At 40.8% G+C, this 15,388-nt stretch overlaps 1 protein-coding gene across 3 annotated transcripts in view; it reads left to right on the top strand.

The window, feature by feature from the left end:
- The first annotated feature begins 3,129 nt into the window (after window positions 1-3,129).
- atp6v1ba (ATPase, H+ transporting, lysosomal, V1 subunit B, member a) overlaps window positions 3,130-15,388 on the top strand; it is a 113,503-nt gene continuing 101,244 nt past the window's right edge. Inside the window, exon 1 of one of the 3 annotated variants that reach the window (XM_059947940.1) lies at window positions 3,130-3,151. In XM_059947940.1, coding sequence (XP_059803923.1) covers window positions 3,145-3,151 — 7 coding nt within the window. In that variant the 5' untranslated portion in view covers window positions 3,130-3,144. Of the gene's footprint in view, window positions 3,152-8,874; window positions 8,992-13,302; window positions 13,311-15,388 lie in introns of those variants that run through there. The other 2 variants (XM_059947934.1, XM_059947936.1) reach the window with 2 other exon arrangements.

Below are 15,388 nucleotides of genomic sequence, written 5' to 3'. Positions count from 1 at the left end.
TGCTGAAGTACTAAACACAATTCATTTTAAAAATAATTATAAAACTGTAAAAACAAATGGCTGTTTGTGGTTTAAGAGTACAGCTATCTTTATTGAGATTCATACAGAAATTCAGCAGCCTTCCATTGGATCATATATTTTCTTACAAAGGTATTATCCATTTAGCAGCCATATCAAAAAGGTAAGTACATTTTCTTTTTTAAAATTACATGGAGGTTTCTTCCTGGTTCACCCACACATTTTTGTATCTTACCACTGGTGATTCAAAATTAATATATTCAGTTGAGTTTGTTATTAAGCTGAGGACCAGTTTCCACAATCTTCAACCTCTTTCTTCCAGCTGCTCATCAATCCTTTCACCTGTTTCATTCCTAAACATTGCACTAATTGAATTTATTGGCAAATATGGTTTCTCACTCCTGTTCTAACATTGTGTGCTATTATTTGTTTAACTCAACTTTAATACAGCATTACTATCTTCTGCTGTCCTTACATATCACCAAAACATCCAGTCACTATTTCCTTTTGTCCAGAATCAGAATATGGTTATTAGTACTGACATACATTGTGAAATTTGTCTTGTGGCAGAAGTACAATACATTAAAAAATTACAATAAGTTACAATAATAAATATAAAATATAATTAAGTAGTACAATAAGAAAGCAATATCTTGAAGTTGTGTTCATGGCTACATGCCAGTGGTCAGAATGCTCTCCACAGTACATCTGTAGAAACTTGTGAGAGTCTTTGGTGGCATACTAAGTCTCGTTAAACTCCTGATAAAATATAGCCACTGTCGTACCTTCTTTGTAATTGCATCAATATGATGGGCCCAGGATAGATCTTCAGAAATGCTGGCACTCAGCTGCTCATTCTTTCTAATGCTGACCCCTCAAAAACTGGAGTGTGTTCTCCCACCTTTCCCTTCCTGAAGTCCACAATTAATTCCTTGGTCATGCTGGTGTTGAAAGTAAGGATGTTGTTGCAACCTCACTCAACCAGCCAATCTATTTTACTCCTGTATGGCTCCTCATTGCCATCTGAAATGGTGTAATCGGCAAATTTAAAGATGTTGTTTGAACTGTACTTAGTCATGAGTGCAGAACTGCAGGCTAAGAATGTATCCTAGTGGTGTGCCTGTACTGAGTGTCAGCAAGAAGGTGTTATTTCTGACCTGCACTGAATGTGGTCATGTGGTCTCCTGATCAGGAAGTCATAGATCCACTTTCAGAGTGAGGTACAGAGATCCAGATTTTGAAGCTTGTTGATTAATAATGGTGTTGAAAGCTGATCTGTAATCAATAAACAGCAGCCTCGTCCAGATGATTCCAGGCCAAGTGGCGAGCCATTGAGATTTCATCCACTCTAGACCTATAGTGACAGTAGGTAAATTGCAGTGGGTTCAGGTCCTTGCTTAGGCAGGAGTTAATTCTAGCTATGACCTAACCTTTCAACACACTTCATTACAGTATTTAAAAAGTATTTTGCATCAGTCTTCACTGTGGAAGACACTAGCAGTATGCCAGAAATTTGAGAGTGTCAGGAGGCAGAAGAGAGTGTCGTTGCTATTACTAAAGCGAAGGTACTTGGGAAGCTGAAAGGTTTGAAAGTAGGTAAATCAGCTGGGCCACATGGACTACACCCCAGGGTTTTGAACAAGGTAGCCAAAAGGATCATGAAGGCATTAGTAATGATCTTTCAAAGATCTCTAGATTCTTAAATGGTTCTAGAGGACTAGAAAATTTCAAATATCACTCTACTCTTTAACGGGGGGGGGGGGGATGAAGAAAGGAAATTATAGGCCAATAACTCTGACGTTAATGGTTAGAATGACAAAGAAGTGCATTATTTCGGATGAGGTTTCAGGGACCTCATTCTTAATCATGTACTGGGAGGCACATGATAAAGTAGAATGGTTTCTTTAAGAGGAAATCTTAGAAGAAATGACTAGCAGGATAAACAAGGGAGAGTCTATGGTGCTGCACATGAGGTTGTTTAACAAGGTAAGACCCCATGGTATTACAGGAAATACAGTAGCATAGAGAGAAAATTGGCTGACTGGCAGAGGCAAAGTGTGGAAATAAAATGGACTTATTCTGCAAACACGAGGAAATCTGCAGATGCTGGAAATTCAAACAACACACAAAATGCTGGTGGAACACAGCATTTTGTGGGTCTTATTCTGGTTGGCTGCCGGTGACTAGTGGTGTCTTTGAAATAATGTGAATGAGTTTACACATATACATTCTCAAAATTCTATTGATAAGGTATTAATTATTCATTTAGAGATAAAGCATGGACTTGGCCTTTCTGCCCTTTCAAACCACTCCAGCGGCAACCCCCAATTTAACGCTCACTAATCACAGGACAATTTACAATGACCAAGTAATCTATTAACTGGTACATCTTTGGATTATGAGAGAAATCCGGAGCACCCAGAGGAAACCCACACATTCCATGGGGAAGATATACCAGACCCCATTAGAGAGGATGCTGGGACTGAACTCCAATTTCCCACAGCCCAAGCTGTAACAGTGTTGCGCTAACTGCAATGCCTCCTGGCTGGTGGCATAGTGACATCAGTGCAGGACTTTGGGGCAAGAGGTCCCGAGTTTGAATCTGGCCGGCTCCCTTGCACGCTCTCCATCTGTGCTGGGTTAAGAGCTGGTGATCTCTTAAAAAAAACTCACCTGGCAGAAGGCAAAGGCAAATGACTGCTGTAACTTGCCACGTACATGATTGCCCAATATGTCAGAGCGGAGTGGAGGGAAAACGTCTGCCAACTGGAAATTGCAGATGCAACCTACCGACAAACCACTATGCCACCTATTATACAAAAAGCACATTACTACACTATTCTTCTGAAAATAATCACTACAATGGAGGGACGACAAGGGACGGTGCTAAAATGTACTTTATTCACAGTTGTTCAGAGTTTGTTTTCCTCTCATTAAAGTGCTTGTACAAATACCTCAAAACCAGATTTTAAGATAGCAAAAACATTAAAAATTTCTATTTTGCCAATTGCAAAGTTTTTACATCAATGGAAATGTGAAGCAATAAAACCTGAGAAAACATTATTTTTTATTTGTTGAACAGGTTTTTCAATGAAGTGACGAAGATTGATTAAGGAAGTATAGTCAATGCTATGTAAGCAAATTTCAAAGTATCCTTTGATAAAGTAACAATAGATATGCTATCCAACTTTTAGACTATAGGAATAATAAGTGTCAGGTTGAATACAAAATGGGCTAAGGGACAGAATCAGAGCAATATTGATGAGATTGATTGATTGATGGAGTAAGGCCTGCAAGATCAATGGTGAGCAAGAGGTATAAAAAAGAGAGGCTTGTGGAGGGAGAGTGTCAATCTTGAAAGGAATGCAAGTTTAAAGTAGCTGAGCATTGGGCTTTAGTAATGAGGATGAGGAGTGATTAGGTAAAGAGTTTACTTCCCTTTTTTAGTAGAGAGTGTGGAGATAAAGAACATGGAAGCTAGGACAGTGGTGTGCTCTTCCTACAGGATATGGAGCACTGTGTGGCATTTTCACCTCTGGACTATGCTTCATTACTGCTGCTGCAAAACTGCATAGGCCAGCAGGTGTGGTCTGATACAGATTTTGGCATGGATTCACTATGGAGAATCCAGGTTGTGGATTGAAAACATCATAGGTAATACACAGCAGCAAAGGTGGTCACGCCTACAACAAGTACATCAGAAAGGAGATAGGCGACCTCCAGGAAAGGTAATAAGTTCAGGAAGATAATGGAGGAACACTCTACAGTCGTTCCCTCTCAAACATGTATATTATTTTGGATACTATTGTGGGAGGTGGTCTCTCAGAAGGAAGCAACAGGAGTGGCATTTGTTCCATTATGGATGCCTTTGATACATAGTAGGGGAAGGAACAGTCCTGGCCAACACTTGTGGTGAGGGCATTATTAGTGAGGGAAATAGACAGGCACTTCTGTGGCCAATAGTGAGACTCCGAAATGCTACACTGTCTGCCTGGTGCTGGGGCAAGTATGTCTCAGATTGGCCACAGAACATTTTGAAAGCAGGAGAGAGAATAACCCAAGGTTGCAGTATACAATACTCATTGCAGTACTCATGACAAAGGTAAATAGAGAAATGAGATCCTGCAAAGTGAATTTAGGGAGTTAGGTTCTGGGGTCATGACCTTAGTTTAGTTTAAACTAATTTGACATGGTTGGTGGGGGTGGGGGGGTCATGGAGTTAATGGTGGGAAGCAAAATAGCAGTGCAGCAGGTGAGCAGGTAGAAAGAAAAATGAAGAGGATAAATCAGTGGGCAAAGAACACAGAGGCAGATTATGGTGCATGGGATGGCTACTAGGCTCTGCTGCATTTACTGTAATGCAAGGAGTCTCACAGGTAAATTACATGAGTTCAGAGAATGAGGAAGGGAAATAATACTACTGATTAGGGAGAATGTAACAGCAATACTCAAGAGAGGATATCCTCAATGATCATCCAGTGAAGCCATATGAGAGAACATATGAATAAGGCACAGCCATCACTTTACTGGGATTATTCATACTACAGGCTTCCAACAGTCAACAGAAATTAGTGGAGCAAGTATATAAACAAAAGTAGTAAACACAAAGTACACTGCAGATGCTGTGGTCAAATCAAGACATACAAAAAAGGAGAATGAACTCAGCAGGTCAGGCAGCATCTGTTGTAAGGAGCAGTCAACATTTCGGGTCAAGACCCTTCGTCAGGACTAAAGAAGGAGTGGGCAGGGGCCCTATATAGAAGGTGGGGGGAGGCTGGAAAACCAATCAGGGGAAAGATCAAGGGGAAGCAGGGAGGGGATAGGCAGGAGAGGTGAAGAAGGAATCTAAGGGGAAAGCACTATGGGTAGTAAAAGAAGGCAGAGTCATGAGAAGTGATAGGCAGCTAAAAGAGGAGACAGAGTGATGGGGGAAGGAGGAGGGAGGGAATTACCAGAAGCTGGAGAATTCGATGTTCATACCAAGGGGCTGGAGACTACCCAGATGGTATATGAGATGTTGTTCCTCCAACCAAAGTTTGGCCTCATCATGGCAGTAGAGGAAGCCATGTATGGACATATCCGAATGGGAATGTGAAGGAGAGTTAAAGTCAGTGGCAACCTGGAGATCCTGTCTGTTGTGGCGGACGGGGAGCAGGTGCTCGACGAAGCAGTCCCCCAATCTGCGTCGGGTCTCGCCGATGTAGAGGAGACCACACTGGGAGCACCGGATGCAATAGATTACCCCAACAGACTCACAAGTGAGGTGTTGCCTCACCTGGAAGGACTGTTTGGGGCCCTGAATGGTGGTAAGAGAGGAGGTGTAGGGACAGGTGTAGCACTTACACTTGCAGGGATAAGCGCCAGGTGGGAGATGTAGGGAGGGACGTGTGGACCAGGCAGTCGTGGAGGGAACGATCCCTGCGAAAAGCAGAGAGGGGTAGAGAGGGAAAGATGTCCTTAGTGGTGGGGTCCTGTTGAAGGTGGCAGAAGTTGCTGAGGATAATATGCTGGATCCGGAGGCTGGTGGGGTGATAGGTGTGGACAAAGTCCCTGCTGTGGTGACGGGAGGATGGGGTGAGGGGCGAAGTGCGGGAAATGGAGGAGATGCGGCTGAGGGCATCATTGATGACGGCAGAAGGGAAACCACGATTCTTAAAGAAAGAGGATATTTGGGTTGTCCTGGAAAGGAAAGCCTCATCCTTGGAGCAGATGCGGCAGAGACGGAGGAACTGGGAATAGGGAATAGAATTTTTGCATTTGGCAGGGTGGGAAGAGATATAATCAAGGTAGTTATGGTAGTCAGTGGGTTTATAGAAGATGTCAGTGGACAATCTATCTCCAGAGATGGACACCGAAAGATCGAGAAAGGGGAAAGAAGTGTCCGAGATGGACCAAGTGAATTTGAGGGCTGGGTGAAAGTTAGAGGCAAAGTTGATGAAATTGACGAGCTCAGCATGGGTGCAGGAAGCAACAAGTTGTCAATGTATCAAAGGAAAAGTTGGGGAGCAGTACCAGTATAAATTTGGAGCATAGACTGTTCCACATAACTAACAAAGAGGCAGGCATAGCTAGGGCCCATGCGAGTGCCCATAGCTACACCCTTTGTCTGAAGAAAGTGGGAAGAGCCGAAAGAGAAGTTATTAAGTGTGAGTACCAGTTCTGCCAACCTGAGGAGTGTGGTGGTGTTGGGGAACAGGTGAGGACTATTGTCCAGAAAGTAGCAGAGGGCTTTGAGGCCTTCTTGATGGGGAATTGAAGTGTATAAGAATTGGACATCCATGGTGAAAATGAAGCAGTCGGGACTGGGGAACTGGAAGTTATTGAAGAGGTGAGGGCATGGGATGTATCCTGGATGTAGGTAGGGAGGGACTGAACTATGGGTGACAAAATGGAGTCGAGGTAGGCAGATACAAGTTCATTGGGACAGGAGCAGGCCAAAACTATAGGACTACCAGGACAGTCAGGCTTATGGATCTTGGGGAGGAGGTAAAAGTGAGCAGTGCGGGGTGTGGGAATTATGAGTTTTTTGGCTGAGGATGGAAGGTCTCCAGAGTGATAAAGGCAGTGAACAAAAGTAGAATGGTTTAAGAAAAATAAGGTTACAAAGTAGGGGTTTTTATTTCCTAATCTTACTTTACCTTAGGAAATGAAACTGTGCAGGGTATGGGGAAAACACTTGGGAACAGCACCCATATTTTTGTAAGTTTTGAAGTAATTATGCAGAGGGATAAGGTTGGTTCTCAAGTTCAGACTTTGAATTGGAGGAAGGGCAATCTCAATAGCATAAGAAGGAATTGGTGAAAGTAGATTGGAAGCTGAAGTGTGTGGGTAAAACAGTAACTCAAACGGGGTCTTTTGAAAAAAGTTTGAAAGAGTTTATGGTCAGCATGTTCCAGGAAGAGTGAAAAGAAAAGATGGCAAGATTATGAAATCTTGGATGACAAAGAACATCAAAGGTTTGATTAGGGAAAAAAGGAAACTTAACAGCAGTTACAGGCGTCTAGTATGAAGGGAGCCTCTTGAAGAATATAGTGTATTTATTGAATTGACTTTATTTCTTACATCCTTCACATACATGAATAAAAATCTTTATGTTACATCTCAGTCTATATGTGCAATGTGCAATCATAGTAGTTTATAATAAATAGAACAATCAATGCAACATAGAAATACACTCAAATCAGTGTGAGTTAATCAGTCTGATTAAGTGGAAGAAGCTGTCCCGGAGCCTGCTGGTCCAGGCTTTTATGCTGCGGTACCGTTTCCCAGATGGTAGCAGCTAGAATAAATTATGGTTGGATGACTTGGGTCCCCAATGATCCTTTGGGTCCTTTTTACACACTTGTCTTTGTATATATCCTTAATCATGGGAAGTTCACAATTACAGATGCACTGGGCTGTTTGCACCACTCTCTGCAGAACTCTACTATTAAGTGAGAATTTATCAGATAAGAATGAAATTAGGAGGCCAAAAAAAGGGGTCATGAAACATCCTTGGCAAGTAAAATTAAGGAGAATCCCAGGACATTCTATATCAGGAGAAAGAGAGTAGCCAAAGCAAGAGCGGGCCTGCTGAGGTATCTTAGGAATAATCTATATCTGTGGAGGCAGGGAATGTAGGTAAGGTCTTAAATGATTATTATTCTCTGTATTCCCCATGGAAGACAGTGTGTTCATGGAAAAGACAAGTCTTAAGTTATAAGTTATGGGATGCATAAATCCCTAGGGCTGGATGAGATCTATCCCAGGTTGCTATGCTATGGGAAGCAGGAAAGGAGACAGGACCCTGATAGAGATTTTTGCATCTTCATTACTCACAGGTTATGTATCAGTAGAATGGACGACAGCCAACATTTCTCCTGTATTGAGAAGTGGTAACAGAGATAATCCAGGTAATTATAGGCCAGTGAGCCATACATCAGTAGAGGGGAAATTTCTGGAGAAATTCCCAAGAGAATGTACCTTTGGAAAAGCAAGTGCTGATCAGGGATAGTGACCATTAGCTATACGCAAGTGAAATTTTAATTTTTTTTAAGATAAAGAAGATTGATAAAGCCATGACTGTAAGAGAAAAGCAAAAGTAAGAAAGTTATACAAAAGGCTCGTAGGTTATTCAACCTGAAGCATTGCAACTGCTTCTCCTTCCACAGATGCCGCCTAAGCTGCTGAGTGTTTCTAGCATTTTCTATTTATTATTTTAAACTTTCTTATGAAACACTGATTAACCTTACCCAGAGTAAAATGCCTTCATTAGACTGCAGGGAATTCTGGAATGATCGTGGCCACAGGAATGGTATGGAAGTGAATTTCAATAATTATACCCTGAGTGAGTAACCTCTGGTAACAAAGTACATTGATTATCAAAGTATGTATGCAATATAGAACCATATGATTTATCTTGCCACAGACAGTGGCAAAACAAAAAAATCATGGAATTTGTTCAAAGAAAAATCATTGAACCCTTAATGCACAAAATAAGAACAAATTGCTCAATCAGCAAAAAAAAAGAGTGAAAAACGCAGAATATAAATATATGCAAAGACCGGAGTACATGGGAAAAGCTCAAATGGAGACATACAATGCTAAGAAATGTTTAGGTGGTGTAAATGATAACAAATTGTTCACATCAGCAGAGTGATCTACAACCAGATAAAACATATTAAAGGCAATTATCAAAAGAACAGATGCAAGAATAAAAATTCTTTTCACACACCATGTTGCTAGCTACAGAATGCTGTCAGATGCGGAATCGACATCAGTATTAAAACTAAAATGCAATAGGGAAAAACTCCGCATGAACAGTCTCAAGCCCAGCGACATGCAGGTTGGACATGAGAATAGCAATCCCATCCCAGTGCTACAGAAACACCAATGAAAGGTCTGAAGATCATCCCTGGGAGAGGAAAGATACACCAAGAAGATGGGCTACATCTGGAGACAACAGGAAATAATGGCCCAGGACAGAGGACTCTGGTGAGCTGCTGTCGGCAGCCTATGCTACAGTAGTGATGATGAGTCTTAAGTAAGTAAGCTAGCTATAGAGAAAGAGCAGGAGAGTGGAATTAATTGGATGGTCTCAAGAGAGACAACAAAGGGATGTATAACCTTATTTCTGTGGTTTATGATTCTTTATTTTGGCTAACTAATCAACCAGAGCAACTAGCTACATAGTTAGGGGATTTGAAGATTTATAATGACCCAGAGATTGTCATTAGTTTACCAACCTGAGACATTTGAATCATTTATTTAACTTAGCCAGGGGATGACTGTACTTGGCCCATGACAAAATGATACCATTGAATTTAATATGTACATCTGATATCATGATTTGAAAAATAAGCTTGAAGCACATCATTATGCACTATGAGAGGAATCACATTGAAACCTATCGATTATTGAAAGGGTTAGATAGAGTGGATAATTTAAAATAGTGGGGGTGTCTAGGACCAGAGGGTACAGCCTTAAAATTGAGGGACATCCATTCAGAACAGCGATGACAAACAGTTTCTTTATCCAGACTGTAATGAATCTGTAGAATCCATTGCCATGGATAGCTGTGGAGGCTATGTCATGGAAACATAGAAAACACAGAAACATAGAAAACCTTAGAAAACAGCACAATACAGGTGTGCCGAAAATGTCCCTACCTTAGAACTACCTAGGTTTACCCAGAGCCCTCTATTTTTCTAAGTTCCATGTACCCATCCAAGAGTCTCTTAAAAGACCCTACTGTTTCCACCACCACCACTGCCACTGGTAGCCCATTCCATGCACTCTCCACTCTGCGTAAAGAAATTACCCCTGACATCTCCTCTGTATCTACCTCCAAGCACCTTAAAACTATGCCTTCTCATGCTAGCCATTTAGGGGGAAAGCCTCTGACTATCCACACAATCAATGCCTCTCATTATCTTGTACATCTCTATCAAGAAACCTCGCATCCTCTGTTGCTCCAAGGAGATGTAGGTTTTCAATGTTTCTAAAAGGCAGAGTTCACTCAACCTATTCTCACAAGGCATGATCCCCAATCCAGGCAACATCCTTATAAATCTCCTCTGCACCCTTTCTATGGTTTCCACATCCTTCCTGTAGTGAGGTAACCAGAAATGAGCACAGTACTCCAAGTGGGTTCTGACCAGGGTCCCATATAGCTGCAACATTACCTCACGGCTCTTAAACTCAATCCCACGATTGATGAAGTCCAATTCACTGTATGCCCTCTTAACCACAGAGTCAACCTGTGTAGCAGCTGAGTGTCCTATAGACTTGGACCCCAAGATACCTCTGATCCTCCACACTGCCAAGAATCTTACCATTAATGCTATATTCTGCCTTCATATTTGACCTACTGTAATGAACCACTTCACACTTAGCTGGGTTGAACTCGATCTGCCACTTCTCAGCCCAGTTTTGCATCCTATCAATGTCCTGTTGTAACCTCTGACAGCCCTCCATACTATTCACAACACCCCCAACCTTTGTGTCATCAGCAAATTTACTAAACCACCCCTCCACTTACTCATCCAGGTCATTTATAAAAATCACAAACAGTAGGGGTCCCGGAACAGATCCCTGAGGCACACCACAGGTCACCAGCCTCCATGCAGAATATGACCTGTCTATAACCACTCTTTGCCTTCTGTGGGCAAGCCAGTTCTGAATCCACAAAGCAATGTCCCCTTGGATCCCAGGCCTCCTTACTTTCTCAATAAGCCTTGCATGGGGTACCTTATCAAATGCCTTTCTGAAATCCATATAAGCTACATCTCTGCTCTATCTTCATCAATGTGCTTTGTCACATCCTCAAAAAATTCAATCAGGCTCGTAAGGCACGACCTGCCTTTGACAAAGCCATGCTGACTGTTCCTAATCATATTATGCCTCTCCAAATGTTCATAAATCCTACCTCTCAGAATCTTCTCCATCAGCTTATCAACCACTGAAGTAAGACTCACTGGCCTATAATTTCCTGGGCTATCTCTACTCCCTTTCTTGAATAAGGGAACAACATCCACAACCCTCCAATCCTCCGGAACCTTTCCCATCCTCATTGATGATGCAAAGATCATTGCCAGAGGCTCAGCAATCTCCTCTCTCGCTTCCCACAGTAGCCTGGAGTACATCCCATCCAGTCCTACCAACTTATCCAACTTGATGCTTTCCAAAAGCTGCAGCACATCCTCTTTCTTAAAATCTACATTTTCAAGCTTTTCAGTCCACTGCAAGTCATCCCTACAATCACTAAGATCCTTTTGCGTAGTATATACTGAAGCAAAGTATTCATTAATACCTCCGCTATTTCCTCCAGTTCCATACACATGCTTTGAGTATATTAAAGCAGTGGATGATAGTTCTTGGTTAGTCCGGTTACAGAGAGAAGGCAGAAGAATGGGGTTGAGAGGGATAATATATCAGACATGATGGAACGGTGTGAACGGTGGAACATGATGGACTTGATGGGCCAAGTGGCCTAATTCTGCTCCTATGGTCTTACACTGCATCAAGAATGGTTCTATTCTAATGCTGTTAAATTATGTTTAAACAAAACATTCTTAGTTAGAAGATATAAAATGTACACAAATTGACAAAATAAAAAAATTTAAGCATAAAACATGACTTAAAATGATTAAAATTTACAATACCTTTCAAGTAATGGAATGTATGTAACTTGGTGAGTTTAAAATACAACAGAATGTTGAGCTAAATATTTTGGAGTACTAAAGGGATGAACTAAGTAGGTCAAATGATCTTTATCATTGTTGATTAAATCTTGGTTTTAAATCAGAGGTTTCTCATAGCTGAACAAATGCTCTATAATTATGTTAAAGCAAATGGCAATTAAAACTTTACCCCCTTAACAATCCATGTTCCAACTATACTGGATAAATAGGTACTATCGTTAAGTTTTCATGTATAATTGAATTGAATTGACTTGACTTTATTTCTTACATCCTTCACATACATGGGGATATGAGGTATAATGAGTGGATTTGATTATTGTATTAAATCAAGTTTTGAGTGTTATGAATCATATTGAAATCAGTGTACTGTATTTCATTTTACAAATACACGTCGACTTTCACTAATCCAGCACCATTGGGACCTGTGGAGTGCCAGATTAGTGAAAATGCCGAATTACTGAAGGATCACATTAAGCAATAGCTAACTGCCTCATCATACCTTTAAAATATCATGTAAATCAGTACAAGTTAGATAATAATGAAACAGAAATATTAAATGAGTAGCAAGTGAAATTTTAATAAAGTAATAAACTGTATAGGCACAGATAAAACAAAGGGTTCAGGTAAATGTACAGGAATTAACTTATACAGAACAGTTGAGCACTTCCACTTCTAAAGTGAGATATTGAATATACCTTCAGGCAAAGTTACATATTTGCAAGTGTGGAGTTGTCAGCATCATCAACATCTTCATCTTGAAAAATGAGTGAAGCATTAGGAACTGGTTCTGAAACTGGCACAACAGGTTCTTCAAAAACTGTTGATGATGGTGGCAGCACATTTGGGTGAGCAGAAGCAGAAGTCGGAGAAAGGAGGTCTTCTATACTCCACATTTCACACGACTGCCAGGCATCCGGGGATTCGGCACTGGGCTCTTCCCTCTTCACTCGCAGTTACTGAAGGAATCCTCGTTAGTTTCTTTTCCTTCACTTAGTAATATACTTAAATTCAGCGGGTCGCCACGTCTGATCTGAGGTCATAGGCAGAAGAGAACAAAGCGCCGGCTGGCAGTGCCACTGGCAGGTTAGATGGGCGGCTGCACCTCACATATATGATACTAATAAATGCAGGAAAACAAGTATGAATCACCTGTCTGTGCTTACAAGAGCGCGCCAACACGTGAACAGATCTAGCGCAACCAAAACAATGTGCAGCAGATTGGTACGGTTCCCAGGAAATCTGAAATTAGAGTCGTCTGGAAAATTTGATATCAGTGCTGCATTATCGAAGGAACCAGATTACAGCTAGTCGGATTAGTGAAGGTCGACTGTAGTTCCACATGACTTTTTTGTTGACTTCTTTTAGTACATACTGTATAGGCTGCAATTTATCATGTCCAAGGTTTTCATCAACTAATCTCAGTTGTGTGTGTGTGTGATTAGAATTCAGTTTAATTTCATTGATGGAGGTTTATTTCCTTGTTTTTTAATAACATGTGGATTTGCACTGCAACTACAATGAATGAGGTATGTTACTCTTCTTTGGTTTATTGAATTTTATCAATGAATAGTGATTAGAGGTGATTTTATTGAACAATTGGTCAAGCCTGAGGTAACTGGCACTTGTTTTATAAGAAAGACCTTATTTCTAGAAGTCTTATCTCTAAGTAATTTCTGGAAATCTTATGCTTATACTGCTTGTTAAATCAGGATCGATTAAAGATATATTCATAACCAGAGAGAAACTGGAATAATTATATTTCTCTGAATGTTTACTGATTAGAGAAAAACTGCCAAATATTTGGGCAAATCCAATAAAAGATTTATATTATACCTAAATTCAATGTAAGATAATAATTCTCTTAACATTGTTGTATTTTTAAATACATATAATCTTTTTAAAATACAATACACACCTTGTTAATACTGCTATTTGAAATTTTGCTACTTTTCTGTTTTTACCTGTGTATATCTTGTGCATTTTTTGGTACTTTTATCATCTCATTTACAATATCTAATGAATAATTTTATATCACTTCTCATTTTAATTCTGCATTTCTTTTCCAAATATATTTGTTTTCTGTCATAAATTACCTTTGTATGTACATTGGATTCTGGTTATAGAAACATAGAAAACCTACAGCACAATCTTCTTCTTCGGCTGTCCATCAATTTTCATGATGAGGCCCGGGCAAGGTTGTATGGAAGACCTGCAATTGCCCATGTTGCAAGTCTCCCCTCTCCACGCCACCGATGTTGTTTAAGGGAAGGGCATTCAGACCCGTACAACTTGGCACCAGTTTTGTTGCAGAGCAATGTGTGGTTAAGTGCCTTGCTCAAGGACATAACACGCTGCCTCAGCTAAGGTTCAAACTAGCAACCTTCAGATCACTAGATCGATGCCTTTCCACTTGGCCACAGCACAATACAGGCCCTTCAACCCACAATGCTGTGCTGAACTTGTACTTACTTTAGAAATTACCTCGAGTTACTCATAGCCCTCTATTTTTCTAAGCTGCCTGTACCTGTCCAGCAGCCTCTTAAAAAACTGTATTGTATCCGCCTTCACCACCGTCACCCGCAGCCCGTTCCATGCGATCACTACTCTCTGCATAAAAAACTTAACCGACATCTCCTCTGTACCTACTTCCAAGCAACTTAAAACTGTGCCCACTTGTGTCAGACATTTCAGCCCTGGGAAAAAGCCTCTGACTATCCACACACTCAATGCCTCAAATGGTTAATTGAACCATCTGTTAATTGGAGTAGCCGCTTATTTGGGACAAAAAACAAACACTAATCAAGAATGTAGGTGGGACTGCTTAATTGGGACAGGAGACTGTTGTCGAAGAGTTTCAAACTATGGTTCATATTCTGCTTGGAGGAAAGTGACCAGTGATGTTCCACAGCGATCTGTTCTAGGACCCCTCATCTTTGTGATATTGATAAGTGACCTTGATGAGGAAGTAGAATGGTGGGTTAGCTAGTTTCCTGATGACACAAAGGTTGGGGGTGTTGTGGATAGTGTGGAGGGCTGTCAGAGATTACAGCCGGACATCAATAGGATGCAAAAGTAGGCTGAGACGTGCCAGCTGGAGTTCAACTCAGGTAAGTGTTAAGTGGTTCATGTTGGGTGGTCAAATTTGAAGACAGGATATAATATTAAGATTCTTGGCAGTGTGGAGGGTCAGTGAGATCTTCACGTCCTTGTCCATAGGACACTCAAAGCTACTGCACAGGTTGACAGTGTTGTTAAGAAGGTGTACCATGGGACTGAGTTCAAGAGCCATGAAATGTTAAAGACCTTGGTTACAATCTACTTTGATTACTGTGTTCAGTTCTGGTCACTCACTACAGGAAGGATGTGAATACTATAGAAAGAGTGCAGAGGAGATTTACAAGTACGTTGCCTGAATTGGAGAGCATGCCTTATGAGAATAGGTTGAGTGAACTTGGCCTTTCTCATTGGAGTGATGGAGGATGAGAGGTGACCTGCTATGAAAAAAATACCTGAACCTGAGGTATTATTCATCATTTTCCAAGTTTGGTTCAACTCTAATCCTCTATATAATTTAGGCTTTGTCTTAATTATGTATTTCAGAATTATTAGTTTAAACATTATTGATTCCCATTTCTTCAAAACTTTCTTCTCTTTATTATGGTGATTTTCAAGTAACTCAATTTCTCTTC

The sequence above is a fragment of the Hypanus sabinus genome, chromosome 22 (genome assembly GCF_030144855.1).
Source record: "Hypanus sabinus isolate sHypSab1 chromosome 22, sHypSab1.hap1, whole genome shotgun sequence".
NCBI classification, from domain to species: Eukaryota; Metazoa; Chordata; class Chondrichthyes; order Myliobatiformes; family Dasyatidae; genus Hypanus; species Hypanus sabinus.
Note: the sequence above shows the minus strand (reverse complement) of the source record. Positions and strands in the feature narration are given on the sequence as shown.